This window comes from Barbus barbus, assembly GCF_936440315.1.
Source record: "Barbus barbus genome assembly, chromosome: 38".
Classification (NCBI taxonomy): Eukaryota; Metazoa; Chordata; class Actinopteri; order Cypriniformes; family Cyprinidae; genus Barbus; species Barbus barbus.
The window spans coordinates 3,779,390-3,799,350 of NC_136716.1; the positions used below are offsets into that span (position 1 = coordinate 3,779,390).

The 19,961-nt window shown below is 39.6% G+C and overlaps 1 protein-coding gene across 2 annotated transcripts in view; it reads right to left on the bottom strand.

The window, feature by feature from the left end:
- Positions 1-18,316, bottom strand: part of LOC306857430 (uncharacterized protein) — a 46,719-nt gene extending 28,403 nt beyond the window's left edge. For both annotated transcript variants that reach the window (XM_079397371.1, XM_079397372.1), the window contains exons 1-5: positions 17,798-18,316; positions 17,371-17,496; positions 16,665-16,777; positions 6,728-6,929; positions 2,807-2,889 (exon numbers count right to left, since the gene is read on the bottom strand). In XM_079397371.1, coding sequence (XP_079253497.1) covers positions 2,807-2,889; positions 6,728-6,929; positions 16,665-16,777; positions 17,371-17,496; positions 17,798-18,164 — 891 coding nt within the window. In that variant the 5' untranslated portion in view covers positions 18,165-18,316. The remainder of the gene's footprint in view (positions 1-2,806; positions 2,890-6,727; positions 6,930-16,664; positions 16,778-17,370; positions 17,497-17,797) is intronic.
- Between the last annotated feature and the right edge of the window lie 1,645 nt (positions 18,317-19,961).

A 19,961-nucleotide genomic window follows, 5' to 3' on the forward strand; every position in this document is an offset into this window, starting at 1 on the left:
GGTTGTACGTTCCACAGAAGTGGTTCCAAGGGTAGTAGTTTCTGAAGTGGTGCCCAGGGTTGTACTTTCTACAGAAGTGGTAGTAGTCTCTGCAGAAATGGTGCCCAGGGTTGTATGTTCTACAGAAGTGGTGCCAAGGGTAGTACTTTCTACAGAAGTGGTAGTAGTCTCTGCAGAAGTGGTGCCCAGGGTTGTACGTTCTACAGAAGTGGTGCCAAGGGTAGTAGTCTCTGCAGAAGTGGTGCCAAGGGTAGTAGTCTCTGCAGAAGTGGTGCCCAGGGTTGTACGTTCTACAGAAGTGGTGCCCAGGGTTGTACTTTCTACAGAAGTGGTAGTAGTCTCTGCAGAAGTGGTGCCCAGGGTTGTACTTTCTACTGGAGTGGTAGCAAGGGTAGTAGTTTCTGCACAAGTGATGCCAAGGGTAGTAGTTTCTGCAGAAGTGGTAGCAAGGGTAGTAGTTTCTGCAGAAGTGGTAGCAAGGGTAGTAGTTTCTGCAGAAGTGGTGCCCAGGGTTGTACTTTCTACATAAGTGGTGCCAAGGGTAGTAGTCTCTGCAGAAGTGGTGCCCTGGGTTGTGCTTTCTACAGAAGTGGTGCCAAGGGTAGTGGTTTCTGCAGAAGTGGTAGTAGTCTCTGCAGAAGCGGTGGCCAGGGTTGTACTTTCTACAGAAGTGGTAGTAGTCTCTGCAGAAGTGGTGCCCAGGGTTATGCTTTCTACAGAAGTGGTGCCAAGGGTAGTAGTCTCTGCAGAACTGGTGCCCAGGGTTGTACGTTCTACAGAAGTGGTGCCAAGGGTAGTAGTTCCAGCAGAAGTGGTGCCAAGGCTAGTAGTTTCTACAGAAGTGGTAGTAGTCTCTGCAGAAGTGGTGCCCAGGGTTGTACTTTCTACAGAAGTGGTAGTAGTCTCTGCAGAAGTGGTGCCCAGGGTTGTACTTTCTACTGGAGTGGTAGCAAGGGTAGTAGTTTCTGAAGTGGTGCCCAGGGTTGTACTTTCTACAGAAGTGGTAGTAGTCTCTGCAGAAGTGGTGCCCAGGGTTGTACTTTCTACTGGAGTGGTAGCAAGGGTAGTAGTTTCTGCACAAGTGATGCCAAGGGTAGTAGTTTCTGCAGACGTAGTGCCTAGGGTTGTGCTTTCTACAGAAGTGGTGCCAAGGGTAGAAGGTCTTGCAGAAGTGGTTCCCTGGGTTGTGCTTTCTACAGAAGTGGTGCCAAGGGTAGTGGTTTCTGCAGAAGTGGTAGTAGTCTCTGCAGAAGCGGTGGCCAGGGTTGTACTTTCTACAGAAGTGGTAGTAGTCTCTGCAGAAGTGGTGCCCAGGGTTATGCTTTCTACAGAAGTGGTGCCAAGGGTAGTAATCTCTGCAGAAGTGGTGCCCAGGGTTGTACTTTCTACATAAGTGGTGCCAAGGGTAGTAGTCTCTGCAGAAGTGGTGCCCAGGGTTGTACTTTCTACATAAGTGGTGCCAAGGGTAGTAGTCTCTGCAGAAGTGGTGCCCAGGGTTGTACTGTCTACAGAAGTGGTAGTAGTCTCTGCAGAAGTGGTGCCCAGGGTTGTACTTTCTACAGAATTGGTAGCAAGGGTAGTAGTTTCTGCAGAAGTGGTGCCCAGGGTTGTGCTTTCTACAGAAGTGGTGCCAAGGGTAGAAGGTCCTGCAGAAGTGGTTCCCTGGGTTGTGCTTTCTACAGAAGTGGTAGCAAGGGTAGCAGTTTCTGCAGAAGTGGTGCCAAGGGTAGAAGGTCCTGCAGAAGTGGTGCCAAGGGTAGAAGGTCCTGCAGAAGTGGTTCCCTGGGTTGTGCTTTCTACAGAAGTGGTGCCAAGGGTAGTAGTTTCAACTGCAGATGTTGAGGCAGGCGTAATTGCTTTTGTTCTACCAGTTGTTACAAGCGTGGATGTTTCCAAGATTCCTGTTGAACTTACAGAGGATGTTGTTTCCACAGCAGTGGTTCCCAGGGTTGTTCGGTCTACAGAAATGGTATTTTGAGCCATTGTGGTTTCAACAGCAAATGTTACGGCAGGTGTTGGCTCAGGTGAGATTGTTGCTCCAGCAGTTGTCATAACAGGCGTGTATGTTTTTAATACAATTTCTGTTGAGCTAACCGAAGGAGTTGTTTCTGCAGAACTCAAAGGAGTCAATGGGATATCTGAGAAACCCCATTCATAGTCAAGTCTTCTGCTTGTCAATGTAGTCTGGCCTGTTTGTGTGGGAGTACTTGATGTAAGTGTACTTTGAGTAGTTTTCGGGGTTTCTTCAAATTCCCCATGAGGAGTAGTGGGTTTGACATCAAAATAAGAAAAATCAAAATCTATCCAATACTCTACATCTGCCTCAACAGGAGTTGCAGTTTTGGTGATCCTGTCTGGTTGTGTAGCTGCACTCGAGTGTAATACTTTTTTTGTTGCACCAAGAGTTATATCTGGTGGCCTGAAGGGATCCGTGTTTGTCCATGAAGTTATGTGTGGATATTTAGGTGTGCTGGATGGAAGTGTCCTTTGGGTAGTTTTAGGGATTTCTTCAAATTCCCCACAAGGAACAGTGGGTTTGACATCAAAGTCCAAAAGCCCAAAATCTGCCCCAAGAGTAGGTATTGAATCATCTTCCCAAATAAAATCAAAAGGGTCTTGTCTTCGTTTTCTGATGTACTTTTTAAATGTCTGTTGAACACAGGACAACATGACTGTCTGTGATTTTCCAGTCACATCAAGATAATCCAGCTGGAGAATACCATCCTTTAGAGAGGTAGCAAAATCAATACATTGTAATCAAGTTGCTGCCATTTTTTTGTAGTCTCAAATTTTACACAGGTCTTACCTCGACTGCGGAGTGTTTCAATTTGATGAACACAGTATGACGACTTTTCCGAAGGACAGCACGAGGCAATTGCCTGGACATACCTTGAGAACAGAAGTAGATAAGAATTTTAACAACGTTTCAAAACCGTTACCAGTTTACAGCTGTTCATTGCATTATTATTGCTGGGAATCGATAAAAATGCATAACAAGAAAAATAAAAACATTTCTTAAATTGTGATTAATCCCACCTAACAAGTTTTTAAATTTACTTTTATATTGCAATAACTTCACATACAATCTTCAAATTAATGTAGAATCAAAGACAGTACTTGTAATGCGTTTAATGGCATCTTTATGACTGAAGGATACATAGAAACTAATTAAAGTTATGAAACACTAAATTCTATATTAAAATACAGGTTAAATCAAACCTACAAAAGTTATCGATTTCCTCTTTTGTTCTTTGATTAACAGACACAGCAGCTGGGTTATTAGGTTATTTTGGTTGCTATTACTTTAAGAGATGCTGCTGCTGATCATGAAGCAGATCTTACATGCATTGTATTTCAGGAATTTTCAGGGGTTCGTTTCTCCGAGTTCTCACCAGATTCAAGTTTGTGAACTTGAACGCGAATTCGCCGCTATTGATATAAGCTGATAGACTCGGAAGTGACCCGAGCAAGCACTGCTTCTCACAATGATATATAATTGACAGATTCTTTGCCTGCAATGCGCTGAAGTTGTGCTAATATGACTATCAACAACACTTTTACAAGAGATCTGCTTTCCCCGCTGGAAGCAGCAAACGATATCAAGGAGGTTTAAAGCATCCACGTAACAACTGAACATTTGACCCTTTGCTTAGATTCGTGAAAACATTGAGAGATGAGTAAAGTTCTTTTTCCATTCTCATTGCCTTATGCCATGTTGACAATTATGCTATCAAATATTGCTTGTTCAAGGCAGTTGTTCAGTAACATGTTTGTTGGCTAGGCATGCTGTTGCTTTAGGCTCATTGGTTGTATTTTGACACGCTGGTAACGTCACAAGTAACGCAAGTTACGTAATCAGATTACTTTTTTCTTCAAGTAACCTAAAATATCTAAGGTACTTTAAAAAAATAAAAATAATTTGTATTCATCAAAATGAATTAAATCAGTGAGCTGCAAACTTGGAGTGATGCAAACTTGCAATAATTAAATGTTAAATAAACAGTGTACAGCATCTAATCCCATTTTATTAATCAATGTCTTTGCTGCTGGCCTTTGATGATCCAGTTCAACCATACTAAGCAAAAATGACTTCTTGCTGAAGAGTGTTGAACTTTCTCTTGCGTTCTACTGTATAGACGTGAATTTACTCTTCCTTCAGCTTGAGGTTTATTACACTTTTTGGTGAGAAAAGGCTTTTACATTTGCTTTAACCCTCTGGGGTCTGAGGGTGTTTTGGGGGCCTGGAGAAGCTGACACCCTGACATTTGTGCTTTTTTCAGTTGCTTATAAACATAAGTGGCTAAAGTCTAACAACTTTAAACCGCACAAAGTGGGCTACAATAATATGTTTGCAGCATTTATGTACATAATTGTGTTTGAGAACGCAACGTTTATGCGTGGTTAGTGAAAAAGTAAAATTGTCACTGAAATAAGGCCATAAAAAAAAAAAGAAAAAAAACTGAATTTGTTTACAAGACTCTTGAGAACTGGATCTTGTCTAGAATTTTTGCTTCAAAATAATGTGAAAGTCATCGTTTTCTTGCTCACAGAAAACAATATTGATTTAAAAGTCACTGAGTAAAAAGGGTCCACGCGAGAAGGCGTCAACCTTCACATTCACACAAGATAAAGGCCTGCATAATGAGCTTCGTAATGGGCTTCATAATGAGCCATTTAGTCAAGTATGTGAGAGGTTGTAGTTTATTTGGAATATATTTAGCTATCACACAAAATAACTTTATTCACTTGCGAGTGCAGAACATTTTATTAGGAACAATGAAAGCTGACTTTTTAGCATCATTACTCCAGTCACACAACCCTTCAGAAATATTCTAATTTGCTGGTTTAAAAAAAAAAAAAGAAAAAAAAAAAAAGCGCTGAAGAATTTGTTTGAAAGTTCAGAAGAACGGCATAGTTTGTAACAAATGTCTCCCCCCCCCCCCCCCCCCCCCCACACACAGGGTTAAATAGAACTCCTTACATTAAAAACAAACAATCAAGCCCTGCTCATATTTTAAAAAGCAAAAGTAATGCTAAAGTAATGTAACCGTTACTTTTTATGGAATGTAATAACGCAATGTTACTTTCTTAGGGAGTAACGCAATATTCTAATGCATTACTTTTAAAAAGTAACTTTCCCCAACACTGCTGGTAACATTACCCAGTTAAACTTACCACAGCAAGGCTTTTTAATCTGTTGTTTAAGCCTGTCTGATATGAAACAGGCTTGCTACTTAAGGCTCATCTAGTATTGGGAATGGTTTCATTAAAACAGTGTTTTGGAAAATATTAGTTGGACAAGTTTAAAGTTAGTGCTATGCTGTTGCTTTAAATTAGTGTAACCTGTAACGTGCTTGATACTAACAGGCACTATGTAGATTTTGCAGCCAAAGGTTATTAATGCTAATGATTATGTGGATAAGGGCAACATGGTGTTGCCTACATGTCTGGTATTGACCGTATTCTGTACTGCATTAAAGGGGCATGCTGCTCTTCTCAGCTGCTTATTGAAGAGCAGCACCCCTTCGCTGCTTTTCTTAAAGGGCATGCTGCCCCAGTCTATGCCACTTCAGAAGGTCTTGCTTTAAAGCTGTTAGGGTATTGGGATTTTGCTTGCTTTTAGGGCTTCTCTAGTGCTCAGTATCATGTTTGTTGCTAGAACGGCTTGTTGGTTGTTACTGCAAGTGCTGGTACTTGGTTAAATTTGCAACAGCAAGAAGCTAATGTTTCGCTGTCGTTTAGGCCATCTGATTGTTCTCGGAATATGCTTGCTGCTTATGGCTCATCTAGTTACTGGGGCTGCTATTTCCTTAAGTTTCTCTGACTACTGCAACATGCTGCGATTAAGCAAGCAACATGCTTGTTGCAAAGCTATCTAGTGTGTTGGTTAAGATTTTTGTCTTCGCTCACGTGGGTTGTCAGATTGAGGACACGTAACAACGAGCACAATGTCAATGGGAGACGACACCTGTAAACTGATGAGTTGATTGAGTTATTATATGCTGTTTTTATAGAGCTTAAATGGATGCTGAAGCTTTTAGGCCAGGTAGAACCTGCGATCTCGGAACAGTTCATTGCTCGCATCTATGGCTGCAGTACGCCGATTTTTTATGGCTGCCAATTTTAGTGGCTTTTCTGCATCTTTTTCAGGTATTGCATTAAAAGGGGCTTGCTGCTCTTAGCTGCTTACAAAAGAGCACCCCTTCACTGCCTTCTCCTGTAAGGGGCTCCTGCCCCAGTCTCTGCTATTACAGAAAGATATGCTTCTTTCAGAATGCCATCAGTTGTGGTTTGGGCGGTTCTGGCCTATCGTTGTGTCGGGGGATTCTGGCCTATCGTTTGTGTAGGAAGGGGTTATTGCGGCTCTCCCTGCTCATTCATGACAGGCTGCATGGATGGGCAGGGAGTTTTTGCCCAGAACATAACCATACTGCCAAACCAAACTTTATGCCAAGTATCATTTTGACGATAGTGGTCCTGACAGAACTACAACAGTGCATGCTCGTAGTTTCTTTTATGCTTTAATATGAAATGCACAACACTGGCTACCCCGTTTGTATGTGCAATTGAAGAGCATGTGCTGTGAGCACAACATAATGGCTGACAGGACAGGAAAATGTTTTTACTGACATATACATCACTATTGTTCAATGTTGTTCTACTGAAGCTTCATGAATATTTAATAAAATTGCTAGTCTAAAATTAGTGGTGTAACTCAAGTACTCACCCAAAACTTTAACACTTTTAATCCTCTTGGCTGGTAATTTTACAATCACAAATGGCTTTTCACAGATGATTTCAGGTGATTCTTCTGTAGGTGCATCATGTGGCAGGATGGCAGCATGACAGGTGGCAATGCCGGAGAAACTCTTCATTAGAAGGCGATCAAAGTAAAGTACTCTTACATGGTACATCCTTCTGTCTCGAGTCTGAGGGATTAAATGGACAGTTTCACTTTCATTCTGGCAATACACAATTGGCAATAGCTGATGAACAGAAACAAACACATTAGGTTTGTGTGAATTGTGGGGACTCTCCACGGACTTCTATTGTTTTCATACTGACCAAACAATATTTTCCATCCCCTAACACTGTACCTACTCCTTACAGACAAACTGTTTGCATTGTTGTAAAATAAATAAACATTTAGTATTTTACATTTTTCCCCTCATGGGGCATGCAAACCCCATCATTTTGGAAATCAATTTGATTTTTAGTTCTCAAAATCCTGGTCGCAACAGGCCAAATTTATTATATTTATCCCCCTGGGGTCGAAGCCCACACTGGTGCGGTCCGTCTCATTTTCTTTATGACCGCGAAAAGAACTAAAAATACTCCATTAGTTTTAGTCGTACAGATAAGAATAAGGTATTGTTTGAAACGGCAAAGGGTCTACATTTGTGTAGTCATCAAAACGCGCTTTCGAAAAAGAAAATAAACAGTGCGTGTCTCTGCCATCTCAGTCCCTGTCACCTCTTCACAGACATGTAAATAAAACCTGAATCTCCACAAATACTCAACTCAAAAAGACATGAGAAATGTGTATAGAAAGCTTGAAATGTCTACTATTAAAATGTCACATCCAAAATAAATATTGTTAAAGTAACCCATTTGAAACCAATGTGATGTCCATTGTTTCCCGTCTCTACTCATATCTAACACAGTCACACCCACGAGCCAAATCGCGCTTTTCAAATTGACGCGTGCATGGAAAAAAAAAAAAAAAAAAAAAAAAAAAAACACATCCCTTATACTCAGTTCAGCGGTCTATACACCGTTTTATGAATGAATCTTACATCTGCACTGTTTATGATGAAGAGATAGCGTGAGCTGAGTTCAGTGAACAAAACTCATCTGAACGCCTCTCATTGGCTATTGCGTTCAAAAGCTCAGACTTCTGTGAGATTGGCTGTAATGCGCAACACTATAAAAACAAAAATCATGGTGCAACACTGAACAGATCTAAATTTAATGCTGCGGTAAACACTTAAATTCATTTTATTCACGACAGCTGTAATGATTTAGTTTTAACACTGCAAGTAGTTTGATATTTTAAGAAAATCTTACATATTGTGCCTATAGTAGGCTTAAACTGTTACATGAAAAACGCCTAGAAATCCTACAAAAAGTAGAATAGGTGTGCATTATGCCAAAAAAAAAAAAAAAAAAAAAAAAAAAAAAAAAAGAAAAGGTGTCTTGAGCATTATAGGGTAGGCCTAGTTCTAATATTTTGGCACTGTCAAATTGGTCAAAAATTAAAGGCTTGAAACTTAGTTAATTTGCTGATGCCAGCGATCGGGATTTCCTCTGCGTATTTGGAGTTTCTGCGTGAAAAAGTGGTAGAAGACAACAAAAGTGATCAGTCTATAACTTTAATGGTCGGTTTATTTGAACAGTGAGGGACAAAAAAAAAAAAAAAAAAAAACCCAGAAAAAACGCAAAAAAAAGGAATAAATTGACTTGTATTTTAGTGAGTGAAAAGCATTTGATCCCCTATCAATCAGGAAGATTTCTGGCTCCCAGGCGCCTTTTATACAGGCAAGGAGCTGAGATTAGGAACACTATTAAAGGGAGTGCTCCTAATCTCAGCTTGTTACCTGTATAAAAGACAACCTGTCCACAGAAGCTAATCAAGATTCCAATCTTTCCACCATGGCCAAGACCAAAGAGCTGTCCAAGGATGTCAGGGACAAGATTGTAGACCTACACAAGGCTGGAAGGTGACTTCAGTTGGTGCGATTATTTGCAAATGGAAGGAACAAAATAACTGTCGATCTCACTCTGTCTGGGGCTCCATGCAAGATCTCACCTCGTGGAGTTTCAGTGATCATGAGAACAGTGAGGAATCAGCCCAGAACTACATGGGAGGATCTTGTCAATGATCAAGGCAGCTGGGACCATAGTCCCCAAGAAAACAATTGGTAACACTACACCGTCAAGGACTGAACTTCTGCAGCACCCGCAAGGTCCCCCTGCTCAAGAAAGCACATGTACAGGCCCGTCTGAAGTTTGCCAACGAACATCTGAATGATTCAGAGGAGAACTGGGTGAAAGTGTTATAGAGCTCTTTGACATCAACTTAACTCACCGTGTTTGGAGGAGGAATGCTGCCTATGACCCAAAGAACACCATCCCCACTGTCAAACATGTAGGTGGAAACAATGCTTTGGGGGTGTTTTTCGGCTAAGGGGACAGGACAAATGCACCACAAAGGGACGGGGCCATGTACCATCAAATCTATGGTGAGAACCTCCTTCCCTCATTGAAAATGAGGAAATAGTGGATGGCTATTCCAGCATGACAATGACCAAAAACGCACAGCCAAGGCAACAAAGGAGTAACTCAAGAAGCACATTAAGGTCCTGGAGTGGCCTAACTAGTCTCCAGACCTTAATCCCATAAGGCACTTTTCCACTGAAATTACCTGGAACAATTTGTCTCAGGAACTTTTTTTTACCCCAGACCTGTTGATGTCTGCGTTTCCATCACGGTCTAAAAGTACAGAGAAGAATAGGCAAATAGTCTGGTGACGTAGGTCTGCGTGCGTTTCTCAATAAACAAGTACCAAATTTCTGGTAATTCTGCAAAGAGCAGCGTACTTGATATGTCAGTCAGCTCGCCTACTGCAATTTTCCCTCACTGCATTTACAATAGGATGAAATGTCAAACAGCACTGCCTCTTTTTGTTCATTTTTTGTTTATTAATAGAATAAAGACCAAAGACTACCTGTTAGATTTACCCAAAGCGAATTATATCACTATACCACTAGAGAGACCGAGCTAGCGCAAACGTCAGAAGGACTAGCCAAGGTTAAGCTCCTCTCAGTGGGAAACATCAGCACTGAGCAACCGCTGATCGCGTGGAGCTCACCTCTCTGAAATCAGCAAAGCACATTTTCAAATTGGCGCCGTCTTTATAAATAAACCACAGACTTGTAGTTTTCAAAGTATTTCAGGCAAGAATGTAGTCGTTTAAAACTCATTTCACGACAACAGTAATATTTAAAAAAAAAAAAAAAAAAAAAAAAAAGTGAATATGGTGGTTGAAATGCAGTGCTGCGTGAAATCAACCAATCAGCTTGCTCAGTGCCCAAGTCCCGCCCCCAAAAGCGCCAGACCTTTGAAAAAGTACTACCTTGCGAGCAGGGACTTTGAGGGGAAAATTTGGACCCGGAAGTTTTAGATCCTAGTTCCTGGGTTAAGTTCCTGCGTTGGAAAAGGGGCTATAGAAAATCTGTGGAGAGAGCTGAAGGTTCGAGTTGCCAAACGTCAGTCTCAAAACCTTAATGACTTGGAGAGGATCTGCAAAGAGGAGTGGGACAAAATCCCTCCTGAGATGTGCAAACCTGGTGGCCAACTACTAGAGACGTCTGACCTCTGATTACCAACAAGGGTTTTGCCACAAAGTACTAAGTCATGTTTTGTGAAGGGGTCAAATACTTATTTCACTCATTAAAATGCAATCAAACTTATAACTTTTTTGAAATGCGTTTTTTTTTGGTTATTCTGTCTGTTCAAATAAACCTACCATTAACACTCACAAGCCACTTTATTAGGTACACTTACTATGTTTTGTAATTGGCTATGAATTAAACGTTTATTGATAAGAACCATTTAAATGTCTTTTCATTTACAGTAGCATGAGAGTAATAGAGTAACTCGAGTATTTACTTTTTTTTAAATAAGAAATCGACTAGCAGAAATCAGTAGTCATGCAACCCCATATAAATATAATATACAAGTACATAATGTAATGCATGCATAGTGTTTTAGCAGACGCTTTCATCCACGATAAAAGCCAGTGGAAAATATATTAGGGTTGTCAGTCGATTAAATATTTAAAATCTCAATTAAAAATCACATGATTGTCATGAGTTAACTCGTGATTAAAATCGCAACACAAAAAAAAAAAAAATACGTATACTTTATGCAATGTTTATTATTAGTGAAACCATAGTTAACGGAGCATGAAGCGTAGACATGTTTTATAGGTCATAGATGTTTTTCCAAAAAAACCTTGTTCGTGTCTATTAGACAAGAAAAAGGGAACAGAAATACCAGGTTCCTATTACTTGTCTTTGCACTGAGCAATTTAGTTAAACCCATTTATATTTTTCACACCACTTCTTCTGAACATGCAAAAATGTACACTACTGTATTTTGATGCAGCTAAATTCTCAATAACTGTTTTCATTGATATATTTGACCGTTTCTGTTGTCAGACAAGGGGATGAATATGAAACAGTGACTGAAATGCAACCCATTAAGACTAAATAACCAGCTCTCCCTTCCAAGATGTTAATCTGCACAAAAATACTGATTTATAATAGTCGTCGTCTGATAAAATCAAATAGGCTACACAAGATAAAGGCAATTGCTGTGCTGTGACTTCAGCTATACTTGCATGTAAAATTAGAGAAGCAACATCCATTTTAACTGAAAGCGCAGCTCCTCTCAGCCCCTCGCTGAACAGCAGACGCGGGGTGGGAGGGAGGGAGAGCGAGCGAGCGACAAGTCTCAAAGCACAGAAAATGCGGTGCCCAAATGCAAGCAGGGCTCTTCAGATTTTATCTGATAAAAACCTGAAACAAATTTACAAGCACATCATAATCCACACAGGAACAAATGACCTACGAGCAGCGACGGGTAACGTGGCTCCTATGCTCAGAGGGGTGGCCATCAGAGCCTTAGAACGCTTCCCAGAAGCTAAAATAACGGTCCACGTTACTGCCACGGAGTGATGTACCTTTTCACGTGATCCATGGAAACGGTGTAGAACTTTCAAGAACCTGTGCATTCCAAATGTTCACCTGGCTTACCATAAAGACATTCGGCCCAATCATATGTATGACTACATGCACCTCAACATGAAAGGAGTACAACTCTTCGCAAGAGTGCTGAAAAGCACAGTATTTGGTAAAACAGAAAACAGCAGAAACCTACACAGCAAGAGCAGCTCCCAACCACAAAGCGTCCATCCTCTTCCAAGAACCAGAAACGACTCGACCCCTGGAGCGCCATCACAGAGCTACACCGCAGCAGCCCAATAGCCACAGAACCCTGCAGCCGCCGAACTCAATCAGATAAGACACCCGCTCAACATCATCTGCTCTAAACTGGTCAAATAATGTACAAGAGTAATACACACAAACACTTAAAATGACTGTCAATATCAGTGGAACATTCAAGGCATGAATTCAACAATCACAAAAACTCAGTCCATCAGGGGAGAGACTGAGGACGACAAATAATCTGGTACAAATCAAAATTCCACAACACAGTAAAGGCAAATACTACACCTGGCTTAAAACCCACAAGGAACTGCTCCCATCCAGAAAAGATATTCATGTGCGCCATATACAGTGGCATGTGAAAGTTTGGGAACCCCTTGCAGAATCTGTGAAAATGTGGATAATTTTACCAAAATAAGAGAGATCATACAAAATGCATGTTATTTTTTATTTAGTACTGTCCCGAGTAAGATATTTTCCATAAAAGATGTTTACATATAGTCCACAAGACAAAAAAAAGCTGAAATTACTAAAATAACCACATTCAAAAGTTTGGGAACCCTTGGTTCTTAATACGGTGTGTGGTTACCTGGATGATCTACGACTGTTTTTGTGTTTTGTGATGGTTGTTCATGAGTCCCTTGTTTGTTCTGAACAGTTCAACTGAGCACTGTTCTTCAGAAAAATCCTCCAGGTCCTGCAGAATCTTCAGTTTTCCAGCATCTTTTGCATATTTGAACCCTTTCCAGCAGTAACTGTGATTTTGAGATCCACCTTTTCACACCGAGGACGATTGAGGGACTCAAACACAACTATTAAAAAAAGGTTCAAACATTCACTGATGCTCCTGAAGGAAACACGATGCATTAAGAGCTATTTTTTGTCTTGTGGACTAAATGTAAACATCTTTTATGGAAAATATCTTACTCAGGACAGTACTAAATAACATGCATTTTGTATGATCTCTTATTTTGGTAAAAGTAGCCACATTTTCACAGATTCTGCAAGGGGATCCCAAACTTTCGATCACCACTGTACATCCCGCCATCAGAGTCTCCCTACTACAGCGAAGACATGTTCTCCACATTAGAGGAAGAGACAAGCCACTTCCAGAATATAAGAAAGCACTTAGCAGCCAAAAAAATACAAGTGCTGGTAGATAATTTTCTAAATAACACTGATGCTCACACTAATGAAGGTGTCAATCTTGCGGTCAGAAATATAAGTTACATATTTGAAAAATCAGCAAAACCCAAATTGAAAAAAGGGAAAAAAAAAATAAAAAAAATCAAATACCCAAAAATGACAAATTGGTTTGATCAGGACTGCCAAACTACTCGCAAAAAACTGAGAACATTGTCAAATCAGAAACACAAAGATCCAGATAATGCAGAGATTTGTCCTCTTTACAGTGAAACACTAAAATACAAAACATACACTCAGAACCAAAAAAAGCACAATACATCCAAAAACAACTGACAATAAATCGAGAAGTCAGTGAACAAACCAGTTTTGGGAAAATTTGAACAATCTGAAAAAAAACTGATCATGAAGAATTGGCAATCCAAAAATGGAGAAATATGGGAAAGTCATTTCCAAACATTGTTTAATAAAGTACAAACAAACACTGTAAGCAAATATAAACAGTCAACCAATTGGATAAACTAGAATTAACAATCAAAGATAACCAAAACCCATTAGATTTCCCAATAACTGATAATGAACTTAAGAAAAAAGAAAAAACGCTCCAACACAAAAAAGCATCTGGACCTGATGGGATATTAAATGAAAAAAAACACAAGCAGTAAATTCCAGTTGGCCATTCTAAAACTATTCAATGTGGTTCTGAGTGTAGGTTACTTCCCTTACATCTGGAATCAAGGCTTGATAACTCCAATCTTTAAAAACAGAGATAAATTTGATCCTAACTACAGAGGCATCTGTGTGAGCAGCAACCTGGGAAAGTTAGTGTAGCATAATAAATGCTCGACTATTAGACTTCACACACAATGTACTGACCAGAAGTCAAATTGGATTTTTACCAAATTGCCGTACATCTGATCACATCTATACATTACATACTCCAATTGAAAAACCATGTTAACCAAGATAAAAGGTCAAATATATGCATGCTTCATCGACTTCAAAAAAAGCTTTTGACTCAATTTGGCACCAAGGATTATTTTACAAAGTTATTGAAAGTGGCATAGAAGGTAAAACCTATGACCCTATCAAATCAACGTACACTGAAAGTAAATGTGGCGTAAAAATCAGCACCAAACGTACAAGGCATCTTTCCCAGGAGTGTGGAGTGAAACAGGGCTTCTGCTTAAGCCCAACATTTTTTAACATGAACAATGAACTGGTGCTCAGTCTGGAGCGATCTGCAGCCCCTGGCCTCACTCTACACTAGGGCTGGGTATTGTGACCAATTCTGCGATTCGATTCTTATTTTTATGGTTTCGATTCGATTCTATAAATGTTAGTTTTGCAGACATGGGATCCATATTTTGATATAAATGCTGGTAACTGAAACTCTCCTACTTAAGTTTATTACTGAAATACACATCTACATTAATAATAGGGTGCACACAGTTGTTTTTTTTTAGTGGAGCAATTCAAGAGATGGTGACACCTTCAGGACGAGAGGTAAATATTCATATCCTCTTACGTGAAGCACGCGCATTAAGAATCGATTCGGGGATTTCCCGAATCGATATCGTTGCGTTAAACTGAAGATCGATTAAAATCGGAGAATCTATATATTTTTTTTTTACACAGCCCTACTCTACACAACTCACAGATCAGATGCCTGCTTTATGCGGATGATCTGGTTCTGCGGTCTCCCACTCAACATGGTTTACAGCAGAACATGGACCTGCTTGAGCAATACTGCCACACCTGGGCCCTGACAGTCAACCTGAAGAAAACCAAAGCTATTATATTTCAAAAAATATCCAGATCCCAGGGAACACAACACATTTACATTAAGCACTAAACAGATATCACACAACTACCTGGGTTTGACAATCACATCCATAGGAAACTTGAACCATGCTGTGACAGGACTGAGAGATAGAGCACGCAGGGCCTTCTACGCCATAAAACGGCAATATCCTATAGAAATCCCCATTAGAATTTGGCTGAAAAATTAGAATCAGTAATTGAGACCATTGCCCTCTATGGCAGTGAGGTGTGGGGTCCACTGACAAATCCAAATCAAGATCTCTCCAATTGAGACCCTGTAAAGCTCTGTAAAACTATTACACATACACCGGCGCACAACAAATAACGCATGCAGGGCAGAATTAGGCAGATATCCTCCAATCATAAAAGATACAAAAGAGGGCAATTAAATTCTGGAAGCATCTGAAACTCAGTGACCCCCAATCATCTCACTATAAAGCCCTGCAATACCAAGAGATGAGCAAAGAAAGCAACCCCTTCCCTCAGCTGATCCAGAGCTTCAGTCCTGATGCTTCACTAACATCTACTGATGCTCTGAACCACAACATCAGAATCAATCAGATTACTGCACAAATCAAACAGAGTTACATCACTCATTGGCAAACCAAAACACAGTAAAATGCAATGCTATTCAGCCCTAAAGAGAGAGTACAGTATGGCAGAGTATCTGTACACCCTGTCAGATAAGAAGCTGAGAAGCACATTGACCAGATACAGACTCAGCAGACACAAGCTGATGATAGAGACAGGCAGACACAGAAAAACATGGCTGCCTCCGGAGCAGAGATTGTGTTCACACTGTGATCTGAATCGGATGGAAACGGAACTGCACTTCCTAACAGAATGCTCCAAGTACACAGATACATGGACAGTGTTCTGATAAAATACAGCAGATCCATCTGAGATTTAAAACTTTCAAACCAGGAGAAACTACCCTATCGGTTACGAGAACACAAGAAATGCTTTGTGTTTGCTGCTCAATGCATGTCTGCCTGTCACCATAGAAGAGAAAACTCAATCTGCCCTGATCTGATGTTTCCAGCACATCTAGATTATATTAAACCATATTACTTAGATGTACATTTTGCCGCTGTAAATCTGTCTAATCCTTATTATTTCTAGTTTATATACATTAGTAATTCATTTTGTACTACATGCTAAATACTTATACCTTATTATTCTTTTTCTTTCTGTTAATACATGCACTATTTGTAAGCAGCCCAGCTGCAATTGCTTTGGCAATACAAATGTATAGTTTGTCATGCCAATAAAGCACACTTGAATTGAATTGTGTGAGAGAGAGATGTGCATGCTGGGAAAGAGAGCTCGCATTCGCACACCAGTACCAGCGAGTCTCAGAGAGTTAAGCCCGGCTCACGCGGTGCGATTTTTGCCACGATTTGGTCATCTGAGAAAAATTGAAAATCCTAAAAGATTAAATGCGTTCTCAGATATCAAAATTTGGTACCGAATGATTTAATGTGAATCGGTACTCTGTAGTACCGACGCAATTCGGTATGTACCCAACCCTAGTGAAAACACCCTAAATTTACATGCAGAAACGGAATGGATTAATACAATTTAATTCATGTCTATTATTAATTATTATTAATTATCCAGTCTGTCAAGGTGACAACTGATGAATACTAGTAACATGGCATTTATTGTAATTTAAGAGAATCTTACCCAGTCTGAAGCACAGCAGTCTTTGAAATTGATCCTTAGCAGCATTGATGGCCCATGATTCCCTCTGATGCATCGGCACTGCTTTTGTGCTCGTGTATCTGCCCATTCAGTCTCTGCAAATATAATTTGAAAATTTCATTAAACTTCAAAAAAAAAGTTGCACTATCACATTTGATATCTATATACTATCAAGCACATGCAAACTGCACGAATGAAACTGAAAATAAGTCAGACGCTCAACAATCATCTTCATTAGAAGTAGTGAGACTAACCCATCTTTCCAGTGCTGATGCCACGCTCTCCTATTGAAGTTAGCTGATAATGAAATGCTGCGCATATCTATTGCTTTCATTGACATGAACTGCGTTATATTTGCATATAGCGTGGGAATTGAAGATCGGATTTGCAAAGACACTTATGTGGCCAAGTGTAAATGGAAACATTTGAACAAATCAGACAGATATCCGATCAGAGAAAATACATGAAGTGACCAGGCGTAATCAGGCCCTAAAAGCAGTGTGGCCTCTTTAAAACCCATTGCACACGGCACAGATCTGAAACATCTCCTCCCAAGTTTCTATAGGGTCCATTCAGGACCCAAGTTAGAAAGTAAGTTACCCAAAATAGAAAGATGCATAAATAAAAACTTCATACTTGGTTTGCAAAGCTCAAATCGATTTCACCTCTTTTTAACAGGAGTACTCACTGATAATCAAGCGTGGATTTGAGTGCTGCGTCTTAGAAAACTTGATCCAAAGGTGTTCCTTGCCACAAGTAAACACAGGCTGAGAGTCATCAGGCACCACGACTCCATTCAAGTTCTGTTGATCTCCTTGATGAACGAATAAGCAGATTTTATATGTCAGTAAAACAAATCATTTTCAAACACCAATGCCCAGTTTCACAGACAGGGTTTAGACTAAGCCAGGATTAGGCCATAGTTCAATTCGGACATTGAAGTGAATTTTATAAACGTGCCTTTACTGGTGTCCATCTTGAGACCATACAAAGGCACTGATATATTTTAAGATCAGTCAGTGCAAGTTTCTTTCATGCATTTTAGTCTGGGACTAGGCTTAAGCCTCGTCTATGAAACCGGGGGCAATAGTATTACAAGCAGTTTAACTTCTTACTCAAGAATCGCCAAGTCACGGGTCCTCCGAGAACCTCCTCATATTCGTCATTTTGCGAGGGACTCGCTCCGTTTCGGTCCGCATTATTAACCAAACTGTGGTCCTCACATGCATGGCATTTGAAAGAGGCCTGGATCGCCGACTCGTCCGCTGGATCACTTGATAACGCTGAAGAGTTGAGATATCGCTCACAATCATCTTCATGAGCATCAGCGGCTCTCAAATAAAGCCTCTCCAGGTCTGTCTCGTTTGATCGATTTGTCTCGACTTCTGCATCTTCTTTGTTAAGATGGGCTAATGTCAATATTACAAATTCCCAATTTATCAGTAACGCTATCATTATCTTAAAACTCATGTCCCACTTCATTTCAGGGCCGTGCGAGATAATGACACGTCATGAAGCCAGAAGAAGAAAAAAATCAAGCCTCATAGACCTCCAGCGCAGACAAGTACCAAGACCAAACTTGAAGAGGAACACAGCAGGGCCTTTTTATCGGCTGCGCAGACCAATCGGCGATCGCCTCGACGCAGTGCATGCCGGACTTTCATCATTAGCCGATCTATATAATTATAATCTATAATATTTTGATTTTGGCCAATTACTTCATTCATAAATGTAGATTCTTTAATAACCCTCCCACTTTATTACTTTTCCAGCAAGATTTAATGATCTTCTTCAAATCCTTGAAGATCATGCTTTCTGAAAAAGCCCTTAAACTATGTGGCCTTTTGAAGGTGTTTTTTGATGATTTAGCCCCTTGTATTATATTACTGTATTATTTGTTTTTCTATATTTATTTATTTGTTTATTTATTTTTTGGTTTTCCTGTTATGTTTATTTTGTTTATCTGTATTTTTTTGTTATGCTGCTATTTGGACTTTTTAAATTTGTATTAACAATTTTCTGACTGTTGTTAATTGGTGCTTTTGTATGTTTAAGCAATAAAAAAAAAAATAATAATTATAATCTATTTTCATGTAACCCAATCTGAAAAAACTTAAATTTGCTGTTATAGTTGAGATTATATTCTGCTTGCGATTGTCTTCTTTTAGTCTACACCAACCTCAGCTCCTCAGGGGAAGGACAGGCTTTAAAAATGGATGGATGGGGTGGCATGGTCCATATGCACCATATAGAATTAACATTACTGTCCACATAAGAGACAAATTAATTGTCTAATTCTCAAACCTTGTAAAAGACACTAAGCTGCATTAAAATTATTAAGTAGTCTGATTATATTACCTAAAATGTGTAACGTTTTTGCTATGTAATTTGTAACGGACTACAAACATAATTGTTTGTTAATTAACCCATTTCAAAATATGTTTAGTTACAACAAAAAACATCTGTGGTTTGGAGTCACTGTCATTAGCATACCTCTGAAGTAATGACATCCTTTTAACTCAGAAAAAGGTGATTTATGTTCACTCATGCAGTAAATAGTGCTGGATAAAAGTCTCATTTAACCTCCCTGATGGAGTAGGCAGGTAAAACACACACACACACACACACACACATACACAAAAACAGCTCATTTTCAGAATTAACATAGGTCATCTTTTCAAAATCAAGGTTCTTTTAGACGCAGAATGTTATTATTATAAATATGTGCATGCTTTTTTGGTTGTTAGTGCTGTTTTCAATGAAATAGCAACAATTAAGTAGAGCATGAAAAAAACTAGAGCATTTCAAAAGATCAATGTTTGCAGAAGTTTTTATGCACTTTTATACGTTTTCCAGGTGAAGACAGTTCATCTTGAATGTTCTATAGTGTTGCATTTACAAGAGAAAGAAGCTGAATGTCAGCTCAAAATCAGTTTAGCACAGTCTTTGTTCAACTATAGCGCTGCAAACACAGGTGAGCTTAGTCACATAAGCACTAATACTCAATACCTCAGAAATTACATTTCACCCAGATGTCATTGCACACCTTTGATTTGATTATTTAATGATATAGTTCAGCCAGTTCTGTCATTTACTCACCCTATAATGCCATTCCAACACTGTGTGACTGACTTTCTTCTGTGGAACATGAATATAATTTGAGAAATGTGTTGATTTTTTCCATACAATAGAGGTCAGTATATCCAAAATGGTTACCGACTTTCTTCAAAATATCTTATTTTTTGTTCGGCAGAGGGTAAAAGAGGGCATTTATTTTTT